Source organism: Diospyros lotus, chromosome 12 (genome assembly GCF_014633365.1).
Source record: "Diospyros lotus cultivar Yz01 chromosome 12, ASM1463336v1, whole genome shotgun sequence".
In the NCBI taxonomy this organism is placed as follows: domain Eukaryota; kingdom Viridiplantae; phylum Streptophyta; class Magnoliopsida; order Ericales; family Ebenaceae; genus Diospyros; species Diospyros lotus.
This window is the reverse complement of record NC_068349.1, coordinates 7,929,328-7,948,110: the sequence shown is the minus strand read 5'-3', so window position 1 is coordinate 7,948,110 and position 18,783 is coordinate 7,929,328. Positions and strand designations below refer to the sequence as shown.

Here is an 18,783-nt window from a genome sequence, read left to right as displayed (position 1 = left end):
CAAACAAAAATAAATGTACGAGAGACAGTCAAGAAATATCTTTTCTTTCTTCGGCTCAGTGCAGTTACGTACAAGAAAAGTGTTCAAACTTGCCACAATTATAGCAAGCGTTCCTTGCTTTCCCTTTGCCTCCAACACGCTTCCCCCTCCAGCGCTTGGTGGTCTTGTCCTTCTTGAGACCAAGTCCTTTTCCTTGTCTTTAAGGGTCTTTCTTCCCAAACCGTTCTTCCAGTAGAAACTACACAACCCAATGCAATATAACCTTTGGGTGCTTCAGGGAACCAAATGGAACAGGCGCTATTATCGGCCAGACCTTGAAATTCAGAGACATCAGCATTAGCAATGGGAGGCCAAATTAACTTGAAAGATACTGGTCTCTTGACTCTTGCAAGACTGGTATTCACGGCAAGAACTCCCTTGGTTGGTGGCTTGTCACTATCATGTGAAGACAAATGTCAATAAATCTACAGTTCAGAAATCTAACCAAAAAGATCGTGATAAGGTATGATGTTAAGAAATTTACTGACAGAGAGAGGAGTCAAATAATCGCCAAGCAACGCAAAACCAGGTGGTGCATGAGGTCTCCAAAATGCATATAATTGGCCACTGTATGGATCTGCAGAACAAAATATAATTAGATGATGATTGAACTAAATGAAACTTTAAAAAAGACAGAATTCTAGAATTACCGTGATGAAAGAAAGAAAAACTTACTTTCAATTATTCCAACTTTGTCAAACTCAGAGCTCACCACTGTCATTTTCTTTGATGTTCTCAAAAATGCCAAAATCCACTGCTAAAAATAGTAGTCTCCAGATGCTAAACGAAAAATTCATAAAAATATCTGAGACAGAAAAATGGACATTTATCTTTCCAGAAGCACTAGAAAACTTCATGAAGGTATCAACGGGCTCCCAAATTCTGATGCCATTGCTCTCCATTGTTAAGCCAAGGGAATTTGCATTCTCTCACATCATTATGGATGCTGCTTAACATTGTAAAACGCACATAACATTCTTATATCAAGCTTGGTAAGCTGAGAGTTTTGTTTGATATATTAGAGTTTTTTTGTCTGCTTAGTCATACTGTTAATTAAACTTTCTAGGAGACATTTGTTAAAATAGTAAAATAAGAGACATTAAGATAAAATTGGAATACTTTTCGAATCAAAATATGGAATAGTCAAAATAAAATTGAAAAACATTTTAAGATTTTTACCAGAGTGTTTATTAAATTTTTTGAAATTCACTGATAATTGTACTTTTTCTTTTTATGTGTTTGTTAATACATATGATATGTACCAAGATAAGAGTTTTTTTACCAAAATATCCCTATTACCAAATTCATTCAAAATTGTTTATTATTATGATTAATATGAATTGTCAAAAAATAAAAATTAAAATTAATATTAATATTTTATTTCTAAATCCATATTCAAGAATAGATTTGTCAACTTTCAGAATTAGCTGACCATGATTCGTAGGCCCGCAATGAGATAAATATGCCCAAATACAAGGAGAAAGAACAAAATAGAAATGACACAATGAATTTTTACGTGGTTCGGCAAAAGGATACCTATTCCACGACTATACTCTGGGTATTCCGGTAGAGTAACAGTATCTTATTACTGTTGTTCTCTCTTACAATGGTGTTTTTGACCCCTATTTATAGCGAGGGGTGTTTACAATTACATAAAATACAAAAGTATCATCTTGTATAAGTTATCCTTATTATCTGCATAAAATCAAAAGTGGGTTCCTCATTACGAGGGATCTGACTTGCCTCAAGTAAAGTGAGTGGATCTCTGCCTCCGGTTGTTCAGCAACTTTGTTGCTATGCGAGTTGAATGGTTTGACCGGCGAGTTGAACGGTTAGGCCAGCGAGCTAGAAATATTGCTAGGAGCTCGTTGAGCATATCGTTGGGAGCCTTACTATGAGCTCGCTTGGTTCTGCAATCTGACCTCAGATTTCAGCTATATATGAGCTTACCTTGACGAGTTTGGTTGGGCCTACTGGGCTTTATGCGATTGGGCCGACGTATTGGACAGAGTCTAACCCATAAGAAGTGGTGTGAGAAACATGTATAACACAAGCCCCTCAGCTTGCAGTGCGATCTTCGAACTAGGAGTTGATGTATGCCGATCATGTTGAGCTATTTCGACTGTCAATCCATCTTTTTAGACTTTCCATGAACTTAAGCCAATCAAACTTAAAGTTTCAATGAGATAATGATATAACTTGAGCTAATCTTCATGATATAACTTAAAATGAGCTCCTGGAAGCGTCTGTATATCGAGATCAGCTCAAGAGTGTAACTTGCACGATACTTTCAGAGTATAAGCTCGAGATGAATCTTCTGAATATAAGTTAAGATAAACCCAAAGAATTTTCATCTCGCAAACGGCTTGTCATTGATGGACGCAATAATTGATAATCCAAGTGTTCGGTAGGTCGTGAACAACCATACTTAGGCAAATCATTGCAAACCTCAGCTAACATGTCCATGGCTTATTACAAGCATAACGAGTTGAGAGGGAACACCCAAGTAGGTTGTAAACCGTGACTTGAGTCAAGATGAAAGGACCTCAACTAGTGGACTTTCGATTTGCATTATCAAGTTATACGTCTAGGTGGATCATAGCCTAATCCCAACTAACATACCATGGCTTTGCATAAATATAATTGATTGAGAAAGAACACCCAAGTAGGTCGCAGACCATGATTTGAGTCAAGATAAAAGAACCCCAACTAGTGGACTTTCGACTTGCAACGCCAAGCTATATGTCCAGGTGGATCGAGAGGGAACACCCAGGTAAGTTGCAGACCATGACTTGAGTCAAGATGAAAGGACTCTAGCTAGTGGACCCTCGACTTGTATTGCTAAGCTATATGTCCAAGTGGATCATAGACTAATCACAGCTAACATACCATGCCTTCCTACAAGTTTAACAAGGTGAGAGGAAACACCCAGGTAGGTCACAGACCATAACTTGAGTCAAGATGAAAGGACCCCAGCTAGTGAACCCTTAGCTCAAAATCAATAATGGAAGTGGTTACTCAGTAGGTGCCAAACCATAACATTAAGTCAAGATGAATAGTTCTCAGCTCGCAACCCCCAACCTGGGGGATGACCAAGATGAATGCTCAAATAAGCCGCAGACCATAACACTGTGGCTAAGATGAATGGGCCCCAGCTTACAAACCATGATTTCTCAACCCCTAGCTTTAGAGATATTCAATCAAATAAAAATAAAGTGTAATGCATGAAAATTCATAAATTCCAATCAGAATTATGAAAATAAATTGCAATAGAGGTGGGAGCATAAGTAAGAACAATTATACTCATTGGAAATAGGGACGGAGGTGCTCCGCATTCCAATCCATATTTGTCAAGCGATAGGCTTCATTGCTAAGGCTTTTTTTGATAATATAGGGGCCCTTCCAGTTCGGGTCTAGTGTCCCGCTCCAAAAAGAACAAGACGCAGCACGTGATCACCAACGTTATAGCACCAAACTCGAACCCTCCTGTTGTAATACCTCGCAACCAGCTGTTGATAGGTAGCCATCCTCATGCGAGCTAGCCCCCTTGCCTGCTTGAGTAAATCAAGGTTTGTGGTCAGTTGTTGGTCGTTATTCTCTGGGTCAAATGTGGTTCTTCGCTGACTGATCACCTCGTTCTCTGTTGGGATCATATCCTCGGACCCATATATTGAGAATGAGGTCTCCTCAACGCTACTCCGAGCTGAACACCTCCTCCCACCGAATCTCCTTGGCAGCTCATTCATAGAACTCCCCCAAATCTTTGACAGGGGTCTTGTAAATGCTCTCATCCTTGTAAAGGTCTGTGGAGATCGCAGTCAAGACGCTTTCATCGGAGAGAACTTCAATATTGCTCACCTTGCGCCTGAACTTGGCAATGTAGTCATTCAAGGACTCATTTGTCCTTCGGAATACCGCGGCTAGGTGGCATTACGGGGCGAGCTGCCTTCTCAATGCCCAGTATTGATTGAGAAATCTCCGTTGGCACCTCTCCCAACTGTCGATGCTGCGAGGATGGAGGCCTTTGAACCAAGACCGAGGAATGTCACCCAAGGTCATTGGAAGACGCAACACTTGACCAACGAGTTGGTTGTTTGCAAATCCATCTGGACATTGAACACGTCCAGGTGGTCATATGGGTCACTATCCCCATTATACTGTGGCATACTCGGAACTTTAAATCTACGACGGAAGGGTTCGAGCTTGACTTCTTTGGTAAGTGGCGTCCTGTCTCCACGGCCATTATTCTGGCCACGAACTCCTTGTTGCGCCTCCAATTGTCGGACTCTTTGAAATAACTCCTCAACGGTAGAATCCGAGTTCGCAGATCGTTGGGCTTACGATTGTCTGCTTATTTCCCTCTCTGGGGAAAGACGATTTGGGGGCGAATAGTTATCTCTGATGTCTTCCTCACCCGGTGGAGGTCTCTCCTCCTGCAGCAATCGAATCCTTCGAGGTGAGGCCGGTGGATTGTGGATGGCCTGTGCTTGAGCTTAGGCTAAGGCCCTGACTGTGTCAGCAAGTTGCATAAATGTATTCTCTAACTCCTCCTGGCATTGCTGTCAGGCCTGAATCGTCTCCATCCCGGTGGTATGAGCGACAGGTTGGATCAAAGCCCGTGAGGGCATGCCGATGGTGGCTCTAACCGACAGTGGAAAAAGGGCACCCGCTGCAAAAACAACAGATCCTCCAGCTGATGGAACATCCAGCGATTGATCGCGGTGATTTTCTGGAAAATCGGCCACTGCATCAGAGCTTCATGCGTTCATTCCTCTTGCCATGGCTATCGATCAGAGTATGCCCTTCCTTTAGCACCAAAATGTCGAAGTTCAAAATTAGCCGACCGTGATTCGTAGGCCCGCAATGAGGTAAATAAGCCCAAATGCAAGGAGGAAGAAAAAAATAGGAAGGACACAAGAAATTTTTACGTGGTTTGGGCAGAAGGATGTCTGCTCCACGACTGTACTCTGGGTATTCCGGCAGAGTAACAGTATGTTATTGCTATTGTTCTCTCTTACAATGGTGTTTTTGACCCCTATTTATAGCGATGGGTGTTTACAGTTGCATAAAATACAAAAGTATAAAGATGATATAATAGGAGGATAAGTTATCCTTATCATCTGCATAAAATCGGGAGTGGGTTCCTCATTACGAGGGATCTGACTTGCCTCAAGTAAAGTGAGTGGGTCCATGCTTCTAGTTATTCAGCAGCTTTGTTGCTATGCAAGCTAAATGGTTTGACCGGCGAGCTGAACGATTAGGCCAACGAGCTAGAAGCATTGCTAGGAGCTCGTTGAGCATATCACTAAGAGTTCATTGGGAGCCTTGTTGTGAGCTCGTTTAGTTCCGCGATCTAACCTCGAATTTCAGCGATGTATGAGCTTGGCCTAATGAACTCGGTTGGGCCCATTAGGCTTTAGGCGATTGGGCCGGTCTATTAGACTGAGTCTAACCCATAAGAAGTGGTGCGGGAAATATGTATAACAAGATTTAAAAAAAAATTGAAAAGTAGAAATAATTATTGTTGGAATTATAATAATTCTACTTAGATAATTAAAAATGGTCAAAATATATTTTCATAATAGATAATAAAATATAAAATTAAATAAAATAATTTAAAAATTGGTGAAAGGAATTGTATTAGTTAATAAAATATATAGGGAGAGAAAAATTTAAATTTTAAAAATCAATTATTGGAATAATGTCATTTAAATTTTAAAAAACATCAAAACATATAACAATTTAAAAATATATTAAATAATATTAATTATAAGAGTTAAATAAATAAATTCTTTTAATAAATTTAAATCTTTAAAATACATTAAATGACATTAACTATCTTAAAAGGACATATAGGTAATTGAGTCATATCTTGAAAGAGTCAAATAAATTTATTCGATATGAGAGATTAGATAAATTTATTTTGAAAATGGGAGATAGGAGATCACGTGAGGGTTTTTTGAAAAATAGTCAAATAAATTTAACAAACAAATATCAAATATTCAAAATATTTTCTATATCTGACATTTTCTCCTTCTTATCTTGCTTAACAAACACATCCCTAGAATACATTTTTTTCTTCTAATAAGTACTAAAATTTTTGGTGCCATATATTATAATTATTTTCATCCAATTTCACTCCCTTATTAAAATCAACAATAACATTCTTTTAGACCATGTCTATAAACGAGAGTCACATAAAAATTATTTTTTTATCAAAACACATATACAAGCAATTGCAGTTATTAACATAATTAGGAAAATAAAATTAATTACAAGTTGCAGGATCAAAATTCGCATATATTACAAAATCATCTTCGCACTACCAAATAGTTTAATATTATATCCCTAATGTATATAATGTGCAATTATAGGGAGTGTTAAGTCACAATTTAAACAACTAGATGTATAATTATGCTCAAGAACTAAAATTGAAGTGTACGTACTTAGTGTGTCTCTCTAGCTAGGTTCAACAATTTGATTTAAAATTTTGTAACATTTACGACAAATACCTAGATTAATTAATCCGAACATATGCACCTTATAACATACTAAGATAGCATTATAATTTTCACATAGACATAGAAAATTAAATTCCCAAAATTTTCATGCAAATGCATAATTATCTGAAATTAATTATGTGATCTATTTATTTTACTTTATTTTTATTTTATTTTTTCACCTCCAAAAAAAATTAGGTCTTTGCCTTGAGCAGTTAGGTTACAAGAAGTGCATAAAAGGAAGGATCGTTCGTACTGAGGAATAATTCAATGAATATTTAGTTTTTCCTTTCTTTCATTTCTCTGCTCTTTTCACTCTCAATTGCCTAGTTCTTCTTTTCTTAAGGAATTAATTGATCACTGACTCCCAACAGCGAGACTCAGATTGCTATCAAGTTGCATGTAAGATCCTGCGGCTTTGCTCAGAAAATAGCACTCTTCTTCCATCTACAATCCTTGTTACTTGCTCCACGCTTCTTAGTTATATTAGTCTTTTCTGCTTAATGGGTACCCTTAAAATCTTGTTAAACTTATGCTTGATCTTTCTGGGTTATTGTGTTTTTGCTTGTATTGTAAGTGCTGCATCCGTGCTAGATATAATATAGTTGCAGCTGTTAAATCTTTTTGGTTCGGCTTCTTTTCTTTTTCTGTGTTATTTTTTCTGCCTTTTAGGTGCTTTGATGCTATTATCTTGCAAATATATATATGTATTCCGACTCACGGTACCATTTTTCCAGAACTGGAAGAGCTTATGGTTTCTCTCCATTTTTATGGTGTTCAGCTGCTTCTTGTAATTTGCTGTACAGATTCCATGCATACATGTTATACGCTTGCTAATGGATGTAATCATTTTGTTTTAATGTTTTGTTGTAAAGGCACGGTATTCCAGATTTTAAGGAAATTTGTCTGCCTAATGATAAGGTCTTAGTTTGTGTTTTGATAGTATCATGTGATTGTAATTTCTTCATATACTTTATATAAATATCAATGGAAAAGTAAAAAATTACTATTACAGCAAAAAAGCAAGAGTGCTATGTTTTTCTCTTCCTTATTCATGGTTTGATGGTTTCATGGTTATGGTATTGATTCAAAACTAACAGCTTGGTAGGCTGGTAGCAACCTTAACTAAGGATGCTCTTTGTGACCATGAGGTCATGGAATCGAGGTTCTCGAAATAGTTAAGAGATAGAGAAGCTCTAATTCCAATGTCAAGTTCTAGGGACTCTATTCCCACGAATTTTGTGCACTCTGGAGGAACCTTAGTAGTAATAATAAGATTGTTCGTTTGTGATTAAAACATTTTGAATTTAAATTTTAGAAACAGTCCCTTTACAAAACAAAAAATAATGTTACATTTTACAACCTTCTCCTCCCTCATAGAGTGAGGAGCGTCACAAATAAATATAAGCAGTGTTTATTCTAGCATTAGCAAAATCTGCTTGTCATTGTTATGATCATTTTCCAGGGTCTTAAACTTTTAGGACTGATGAGTTAAAAAGTTATGATCTGGACAGGAAAATCAATGCAGGTAAGGGTGGAATGTCCCAATGTTGCTCTTCTTAATTGAATTTCATTTCTGCTTTCCCTTCTCTATATTACAAGTCTCTAGAAGAGTTTCAGAACAAGTGAATATAAGCAGTGCTTCTCTATCGTTCTTTTTACCTAGTAGCAGCAGCAGTCAACTGGAGGGGAATAGAAAATCTGAGGAACAATAAGAGAAAAAGGGTGATGATGGAGGTAAGAAGAAGACATGTTCATTGTTCAGATAAGTTGTTGCCTGCCTTCAGGCTTTTGTAGCCTCCAATGGAGCTGCAGCCTTGCTAGCGACAATCTGCTCGAACAGGTCTCTGATCTTCAACCCGACAATCGTCTGGAAGAGCCCTGTTCCATTGTTGCTGCCCGGGAAGTCTCCGTGCTTCAGCATTTGCTGCGTGACTTCGCCATAGAACTTGGTGGAGATGTTGCTCAGATGGCTCTCAACGTAGATGAGTTCGTCCAGTCTGTCGAACTGGCCATCCATCTCCAGGACCGACACCTGACAGAATCAAGTAAACAGCCTCAGGCATGAATGAATTATTAATCTAGCACGTCAATCGGTCATTTCTAGTTTTATGCATGACCTTATCTTTTATAATTAAGTTTCTGCATACCTCGTGGCCAAAGTAGGCATCAGGGCCATAGGAGAACTTGATGCCGGGGTAGGAGCAGGTGAGCTTCCTCCCACAGGGTATCCAATTGATGGTGGAGCCCTCATCAAAGAGGTAAACTGGGTTGAAAAACTTCACCCCTTCTTTCATTATCAACCTTACTCTCAAGACCTTCCCCTCGTTGTCATCAGGAATGAGTTGTGTTGGCAACACCTCAATCACAGCATCAGCATATTGCTTCTGCGGATCTGCGCCATACAAGGAAGCATGAAAAACCTGTGCGCATATATTTAGAAGCACAGCAATCCTATAGCATCACTACTTGTGGAAGGAAAATAATTTCAGGGCCGACCCAATCCGCCTATTTGAACAAGACAATAAAACTAAACACATAAAAATTGATAGTAAAATCATGAGGGCCCTTAGTTTGTTAAAATTTAGAAAGCTTACCAATGTAAGCATCAAAATCTGGTTTTCTGGCTTCAATGCTGGCTTTGATACTTTCAAGGCTGTGTCCTCTCTCTGCCATGTCCCTCTGCAGTTGTTGAACGTTGATTGGTGAAATAGGTAAAAAAAAATGTTTTTTTTCTAATCGTTATAGTTCATGAAATTCAAAAATCTTAGAACTGGATTTTCTTGCAGCATTTACCTGAATTTTCCATGCAAATTTGACTTCGTTACTGATGTCCAAGTAGATACTGAAGTCCAAGAGGTCCCTTACCCTTCCATCATACCTACATATTTGCACAATAATTGCTCATTAAATAGGCAAAAATGTTACTGTCATGTTATCATGATCATATTTATCATTTTCTTTCATAATTCAGGAAATATTATTATCATATCATTTGGGACCCATATTTTTTTCCCTTTTCTTCTTTGCCCGAATTTAGCCTATTATTAATTGGAAGCTCTCCTTTGATGGGCTAGATTCCTGAACTAGCTTGGGCCCAGACCATAACAAGAGGCCCAACGAGGAAAAAACGACAGGACAGCTCGGGCTGCTGACAGCAGTACAAACTTAATTCCTCAGCCATACGTTAGAGCACACACAGTAACTTCAAATATCTCTATCCTCAATCCGCCTTTCCGCCACACACCGGAGAGATTGATCACAAAAATCCTTCCATCTTAAACCGATCACATAACCCAATTTCACAGCCAATCTAATGATGAAAACGCAAACTCAAAACCCAGAAGCAAAAACAATTCCAAATATAGAGAGATGAATGCATACCTAAGGTGGTTATAATCGTAAAGTGTCATATTTACGAATAGGATTCAAATCTTTCAGAAGGAGAACTCACATCTAGAATTATGCGAACTTACTCGGTCCTCATGATTCGTGGGGTTTGTTTAGGGAGAGATGAATATATGACTCACATTGGGTGGAGGCCTTCAATGACAAGGATCTTGGGAGGCTTGATGAGCTCAGGAGGGTCCAAAAGGCCAGTGACATGATTGTAGATGGGCTTGTCAACAGCAACTCCATCTTTAATGGCTTTAACCTGCTCATACATGAGATCAAAGTCATTGGCTCTTGGGTCAAGAGCAGTCACCCCCTTCTCCTTCCTCCCAGTTCTGTCGAGCGAGTGGTAATCATCCAAACAGATCACAGTGGTCATGTCACTGATCAGGGTGTTAGAATCCGGGTTGCCGCCCTTGGGTGGCTCCGCCGCGCCGCCAAACACACTGGTCAGCCGCCTCATGAAGGTACTCTTCCCGCAGCCGGAGTCCGCTGCCAGCCCAATCACCACCGTCTTGGTCTCAGCCGAGCATGTTATGGTGCTGCCGCCGCCTCTCCGGGCGGTTTTCTTGCAGGTGCTGTAGAAAACCACCTGCTTCTGGTGGAATCCGAGGTTGGTTTTTGTGGGCGTGGAGATTGAGGGTGTTGGGTTGAGTGACCGGCCGGTGTAGACTGTACAGATGGCCATTGGAAGAGAAGAGCTTGAGACGGGGCTGGAGAGAGGATATGGCGGTTTAGTGGCGCGGCGGTTTAATTTGGAAGTGACATGGAATGGGATGGGTTTTGAGCTTTTTCTTTGGCTGTGGAACGGAGAAGTTGGATTCACAAATTAAAGGAGAGGTCATGGTTGCAGAAATGGATGGCATTTTGAAGGATAAGAAACTGTGATGGTGTGTCAAATTTATCAGTTTCTGTGACTGCCCTTTGTTTCGGACAAGTTTGTGGGGGCTCTAAGCCAACAGGATGGGGGCAAAGCTGTCATGGTAATGTCTTCAGAGCAAAATACATAAAATATATATATATATATATAGTTTTTGCTAATTTATTAATTAGACGGGGGTGGAACTGCTGACGATGGGGACGGAATTGTTTTTGTGATAACCATTGAGGGAGGGAAGCTTGGTGCTCGTTGATTTGGAGTTTGGAGATTTGGGATGCCACATGGCAGCAGTTGGGTGGCTGATTGAAGATAGAGGGAGGGAGAAGGTGTGGAGTTGAAGAGACATGGCCCTTTTGTCATCAAATACTTCCTCTTCTGTAACTAAACCCTGTTTTAAGGTAAAAGATTGGCACAGGGCATCACTTATGTTTAATGTGAAAACTTTCTGTTTTTTTTTTATTATTATTATTTTCAATAGAATGGTTAATATAATTCTTGACATATGAAGAATACTTCCTGTATTTGTACCAAATTTTAAATATGTAGAATGCATTTTACTCTCTTTTTTTTTTTTATAGACAAAAAGTTAGTTAATTAATATAAAATCATCTGATTAGAGAACTCAAAGATATTAAAAAAAAATGTTATATTTGTCTCTCAATACACTTGAACAATTTTATATATCTTATTGACAATATCATTAATTTCATAAACAAATCGCATTCCTATCAACCCAAAAAAAAAAAAAGACTTAAAAGGTAGTGTTAGAATTGCGGCTACATTGAGATAAGTTTCTAATGATAAGATAAATGTTATGAATTTGAATTTGTTTTAAATTCATTAACATTTGGGATAAGCAATTGAAATTTGAATCAGATTCGAATTCCTATATGTGTATCTATATCTATGTGATACCTATAAATAGACATAGACCCTAATGAAAAAAAACACAACAAGAATTAGAATCAGTTTCTAATCCTTCATATACTGTCTTCAGCATCACCATTCAAACCTTGGGCGAACAAGGGGTGGACGTATAAGAAAACTTTTATAGTTTTCTTCCATGGAAGTTGTTAGGCAAATCAGTTTCGATTATTCCGCTGCGATCTAGGTATTTGACATACCGCTTGCTATTTATTTAAAAAGTCTACAGTGATATCAGAGCCATTGTTTATTTGCCTACACCGTTGTAATTGACAGTCACAATTTTAGTAACTGATGATATTTTTCTATGTGGAATAATTTTTGGTCTGATCAAGTCGTTTGTAACGCATGATATTTTTACACGTAGTATTACTTTCTATGTGAAATCTATAATGCGTCGTATTATTTTGTGTGTTATTTTTCTGTCAATTGTGTTCCGATTCAGATCACAAAGGACAACCATGTTCTTAAAATTATTTCTCAACTGTGTTCCGACTGGCAGCCATGTTCGTCATGGCCGTTGGGCTTGAAGCTCCTCAGTTAGCCTCACGATGGTTGAGGCACCGTCGAAGGTGGTCGTGTTCGTCACGACCGGTGGCTGAGGCCAACCCCAGCAATCACGTAAGTCGCGGCCAGTGAAGAACCGTCGCTGGAGGTTGAAATCGGCCATGGCCGCGATCCTTTTGCCTTCTGCCATGGCCGAAGGTCGGTCGTTTTTCCCCGTCAAAGGAGACCGCCATGGTCGCTACCAGTAGCAAGTCGATGACCAATTTTAATGGGTCTTGGCTCGCCGTTGTGAATGCTCCACCATGGCCGATGCCTCTATCTTTTGTTCTCCGTCATGTTTTCAACGTGGGTCGTCAAACAGCTGCTTCCGTAGCCGCCATTAAAAGAAGTTGGAAGACAGCGGCCATGGCTTGATTTGTTCACCATGGTCGCGGCTCTTTTTTGTTTTCAACAATGGCTGATGACTGATGGTGGCTGTTGCAAACCACCGATCAATTGTCAGACTTCGTGTCTGGTTGCGTCGAACAGAGAATGTGGAAGGGCAGCCAGCGATGGAGGAAGAAGGCAGCGGCGGCAACGCATGGTTACCCTGCAAAACCCTAACTATGTGTTGGGAAAGAAGAGGAAGAAGAAGACCCACTTGAGTGATGGGTCGACCCACTAGGTCAGATCTGAATTTTTTTGACCCGTTTCATTTAAAAATCTGGTTAGTGGATTGGTTTCCATTGGATTAGGGCCTGGCATATACTTGGGTTATTATTGGGCCTAGGCTTGGGCTAGTTGTTTTAATTAAATTAGGTCTGTTTTTTTTAATTTAATATTAGTTGGGCTTAATTTTGTATTGGACCATATTGTTGGGCTTTTATTTAATTATTTGGATTATACTTTTGGGCCATTAATTAATTAGTTTAATTTTGTGCCTAGAATTATAAATTAAATAATAAATCCATTTTGAGATTTAAAAAAATCAGAATTATCTTAGGGATATTTAATTTTGGAATATTAATTTTTGTAATTAATAAAATTGTTTTCATGACTTTTATTATGTGTTTTAATATTGTCATGATATTTGTATGATTTATTCTTTTAGACCATAAATTAATGAGTTTAATTTTGAATCTAAAATTATAAATAGATGTGATGTGGCATTTTTTGCTAACTTAATTAATTATCTATTGTCTGCAAATATTTAGTTTTATTTGCTTATTGATAATTAATTTCGGTTTAGTACCGATCTTGGGCCTTGTGTGGGTCCTAATATATTGTGGATTAGTTCTACTACAAAAACAATTGAATCATAACATATTAGTTGTGCATCAAGGGTGATGACTTTGAAGCCTGGCGATCTGTTGATCCCGAAGTGCATAGCTAAATGTTTGATTTAATTGTTTTGCTTTGAACATGTGCATTGAATGTCTTTTGTTGTCCCTGATTCAGTGATCAATGGCCACCAGTTCAGTTGCTGGAAGCATGACCAGGATAGATAAGTTGGATGGGTCTAACTACTCCACATGGGAGAAGCAGATTCAGTATCTACTTCAAATGGAGAAAGTATGGGACGTTTTGGAGACTTCACATCCCGTGCCACAAGGGGAAAATGTTTCATTGGCGACACAGCGGGCCTATGACAAATGGCTTGAGAGGGACCGTTATGCTCGTTTTGCAATGCTTGTTAGCATGTAGGCCGATCTCATGAGCCAATTTGAGTCTTGCCAGACTACCATGGAAATGTGGCAAAAGTTGAAGATCACTTTTGGTCAGACATCTGCAACAAAACTTCGTGCTTTACAATTAAAATTTCAACAGTATGTCAAAAACCCGAGGCACAGCATGGCTAAGCATTTGAGAGTGATGGGTTTACTTATCAAAGATCTTCAGAGTGCGAGAGTAGCGCTTACTGATGAGCAGCAACTCCTAAGGGTGATCAGATCCTTGCCTGACCCTGAGTGGTCTCAGATGAAGCTCCTTATGACACACAGTGAAAATATCAAAACTTTTGATGATATTTCACGTCACTTGGAGCTTAAGGCGGAGCGCGTTGAAGCGAACCGTGCGGCGGCTTTTGTAGCCAAGGTCGACAGACGTGAGGGCTTCGGGGCCCAAACGCAAGAGACAAGGATCGAAGGCATCAGGGCCTGCACCTAATATTGGCAAGAACAAGAAGGCCAAAAGAGGGACACGTGGAAATAAAGACCTATCCAAATTGAAATGCTATAATTGTAAGAAGAAGGGTCATTTCGCTCGGGATTGTCCAGAGCCGAAGAAGGTATATTTCTCTTCTTATTCCCCTTTGATTCATGTTTGCTCACATGCATTAGTTGCATACTCACGTTCTGAGTGGATTGTGGATACAGGAGCAACACGACACATAAGTGTTGAGAAAGAAGGGTTTGTGGATTACCACCGGGTGCTAGCGGGAACTCAATACGTCACGCTTGGGAATGGCACACAAGAAGAAGTTCTTAGAGTTGGTTCGTTCCAGCTCAAGATGAAGAATGGCAAGATTCTACTCCTGAAGGACGTTATGTATACTCCTAGAGTCCGATGTAATCTATTATCAGTAGCATGTTTATTAGAACAATGTTATTCTTTTCTTTTCTGTGATACTAGCGTGAACATCTATTTGGATGATACATTCTTTGGAGATGGTTTCTTAGTAGATGGTTTTTTCAAACTTAATTTGAATCATGGTTTTAATAACCATTCTATTGCTTTAGTTTCTTCTACTTCTAACATAAATGTTGATTGTGATTTATGGCACAAGAGACTTGGCCATGTAGGTCAAGAAATGATGGCAAGGCTGGCGAGAGAAGGCCTATTGGGATCTCTCAGTAAAGTGAGACTCACTCACTGTGTGTGAGCCTTGCTTAGCTGGTAAGGCCAAGAGAAAACCCTTTGGTAAGGCTTCTCGTGCATCTTGTCCTTTGAAGTTAGTACACTCTGACATATGTGGTCCTATGAATGTGAGGGCACGTCATGGTGCATCATACTTTATTACTTTCATAGACGATTATTCACGTTTCAGTTACATGTATCTGATTTCTCATAAGTCAGGAGCTTTAGATTGCTTCAGACGCTTTGTGCATGAGGTTGAAAATCAAATGGATAAGAGTTTAAAAACTCTTCGAACCAATAGAGGCCGTGAATATCTTTCTGATCAGTTTAGAAGTCTATGTGAGGAAAAAGGTATAGTTCGACACCTAACTATTTCTGGCACTCCACAACAAAATGGTGTTGCAAAACGCCGGAATAGGACTTTGTTGGAAATGGTTAGATCGATGTTGGCGCAAGCGAATCTCCCGATTAGTTTCTGGGGAGATGTGTTGTTGACTGCAGCCTACATTCTTAATCGTGTTCCAAGTAAGTCCGTGCCTTCTACCTCTTATGAGTTATGGACTGGAAGAAGTCCAAACTTGGATCACTTGCGGCCTTGGGGATCAGCTGGATATGTTCATAGCACGTCCCACAAGTATGGAAAACTTGGACCAGGAGCCAGCAAGAAGGTGTTTATTCGGTATCCTACAGGTTCAAAAGGATACGTTATGTATGGTGAACATCCTAGTAGGGCTTTGACTGAGACAGAATCTCAGGATGTAGAGTTTCTTGAGGATGAGTTCCTAAGAATTGGTGGGATTAACAAAGACTCCCAATTGTATGAGTTACAAGAGGAAGTTCCTTTTGTCAGTGGGAGAATTCCTACAGTTAGTGGGAGTGAACCCATAGACAGTACTTCGGAAACTCAAGTAATTCGACGCAGCCAGCGTAGGCTAATCCCTCGTCGTCATTTCGATGATATTGAGGGAATGGTACTTATGTGTGTCATGTCGGATGATAGTGAGCCGACTTCTTATGAAGAAGTCGTAACCTCCCCAAACCGAGATCAATGGTTGATCGCTATGAAAGAGGAAACGGGCTCGATGGATAAGAACAAGGTGTGAGAACTTATTGATCTTCCACCAAATAGAAAGGTGATTGGTAACAAGTGGGTCTTGAAAATCAAACGCCGAGCTGATGGATCGATTAACAAGTATAAAGCCCGGTTGGTCGTGAAGGGCTACACCCAAATGGAGGGTGTAGATTTCTTAGAGACATTTTCTCCTGTGGTGAGATTTGACTCTATTCACGTGATTCTAGCCATTGTCACTCATTTAGATCTTGAGCTACACCAGATGGATGTCAAGACAGCATTTCTCAATGGAGAACTAGACAAGGAGATATATATGAATCAACCCATCAGTTTTGTTACTGAAGGGCAAGAGAGCAAAGTGTGCCATCTCAAACAATCCATATATGGTCTCAAGCAGTCGTTTAGACAATGGTATCTACGGTTTCATGAAGCCATCACCTCTATTGGTTTGACCATGATGGAGGAAGACCATTATGTGTATATCCAACGGACAAAAGATGGGTTCTTGATTTTGTCCTTATATGTAGGTGACATCTTATTGGTTGGAAACAACTTGGAGATGATCAACACCATTAAGGAATGGCTATCCTCTGTCTTTGAGATGAAGGATTTAGGAAAAGCGAGTTATATCCTCGGAGTTAAGATCTCGAGGGATCGCTCAAGGAGGCTTTTGAGTTTGTCTCAAGAGACTTACCTTCGTAAGATCCTTGAACGGTTTAATATGAATAACTCAAAGCCTGTTGATACTCCGGTTGATAAGGGTTGCACCTTGAGTACTAGTCAATGCCCTAAAACAGAGGAAGAAAGGAAACTAATGGAAAAGAAACCATACGCCAGTGCTGTTGAGAGTCTCATGTACCTTATAAAGTGTACTCGTCCTGATATTTGCTTCGCCGTTGGGCTAGTAAGCAGATACCAAAGTAATCCTGGTGAGAAACATTGAAAAGTTGTCAAGAGAATCATGAGGTATTTACGTGGTACTCACGATTATCCCTTAGCTTTCCAAGGTGGAGATATGAAAGTACATGGTTACACTGATGCTGATTTTGGCGGAGATAAAGATGATAGCGTCTCCACATCAACATATGTTTTCACTCTTGATGGAGGCTCTATTTCTTGGAAAAGCAAGAAGTAAGATTGTGTTGCTCAGTCGACCATGGAAGCAGAGTATGTGGCTAGCTCAGAAGCTGGAAGACATGCATCTTGGCTTAGTGTTTTCCTTCGAGAGCTCGGGGTAACAGCTCAGGCTGCAGAACCTATCGAAATTCGTATCGACAACACATCTGCGATGCAGTTCGCACATGACCCCAAATTCCATGATAGAGGAAAGCACATAAGAAGAAGATATCACTATATTATAGGATTGATTAGGGACAACAAAGTGATTTTAAGTTATATTCCTAGAGCTGAAATATTGGCTGACCCATTGACAAAGCCACTTAGCAGGAATGTATTTGAATCCCATGTTAGGCGTATGGGATTACGTAGAATTTAAGTTCTACATTTGATCACTGTTGACGACATTCATTTTGATTTATGCTGATGGATATTTGTTATCTTAATTAATGGATATTTGTTATCTTCTTTCTGTTTTCATTATATGACATTGTGTTGTTGATATGGAAAACATGAAAATAATTGCACATATTTGTGAATGTCACCAGGTTTGGATCGGTCCACTCAAGCGGACGATCGCCCTGACACCTGTGTGGTGTGCAGGATGAGACAACTTACTCTTGGACTTATGTGGTCAGTGTAAGTGCCTTGATATATGAAGGGTATCCAAGGTCGTTATTGTCGCCTTAGTACGGCTAAGATGAGACTTATTTGAAGAAGTCGAATATGGATATATTCTGAATTCCATATTAAGCCTGAGAATAGCAGGATGTGAGTACTCATGAGTTAAGTGACTCAGGCTAGTGCCTATGTGGTAACTAGGCCGACATCTGTACGATGTTTTGAGTGTGACATCCTTGATTAGTGGGAGCTCCACTGTAGCATGCACATCATATAGCATGCGCTTGTACAACCGCTATAGGGAAGTGACAAGATTGTTCTCTCTCTGTCACTGCGTGGGACCCTATTCACATATGCCTTTGACCTAAAATTGTTTCGTGAAGTTGAGGTTCAATTACACTACTTTAGCATGTCACCCAATTGGCCAGCAAGAAAGCAGCTAGGCAGGCCATGTCTAGGCAAGTGGTTGAACCAAGAGATGAATTGTTTCAAATTTTGGGAAAGATAATTTATACCACATCATGTAAGTTTTGCAACTCATAGTCCGGACGATCATCTGTGTGATGATCATGAGTGCAAGAACTTCGATTGATGATCAAATGTTGTTCAGAGTTCCTCTTGAGAGATTGGAAGCATTTGATATATGTGTTGTTTATTATCTAAGGCATAGATGGCATTGCCCTCGTTTATTTCTTTTTGCAGCAGTACTATGTTAGCATTGGTGGTTGTTTGATATAGTACTTTTATCATTGTCATCAAGGTCGCACCCCTTGATGTCTTGTATGAGAAGATGAGTTGAGTATTATCCTATGTATCCGAGTGGGAGATTGTTAGAATTGCGGCTACATTGGAATAAGTTTCTAATGATAAGATAAATGTTATGAATTTGAATTTAT

At 39.5% G+C, this 18,783-nt stretch overlaps 1 protein-coding gene across 1 annotated transcript; it reads right to left on the bottom strand.

The window, feature by feature from the left end:
* Positions 1-8,068: 8,068 nt before the first annotated feature.
* Positions 8,069-10,788, bottom strand: LOC127787293 (phosphoribulokinase, chloroplastic). The gene is made up of 5 exons (XM_052315264.1): positions 10,070-10,788; positions 9,336-9,420; positions 9,137-9,221; positions 8,690-8,934; positions 8,069-8,574 (listed from the first exon to the last, which is right to left on the bottom strand). The coding sequence occupies exons 1-5, from the start codon at positions 10,618-10,620 to the stop codon at positions 8,323-8,325; spliced, it is 1,218 nt and encodes a 405-aa protein (XP_052171224.1). The 5' UTR covers positions 10,621-10,788; the 3' UTR covers positions 8,069-8,322.
* Between the last annotated feature and the right edge of the window lie 7,995 nt (positions 10,789-18,783).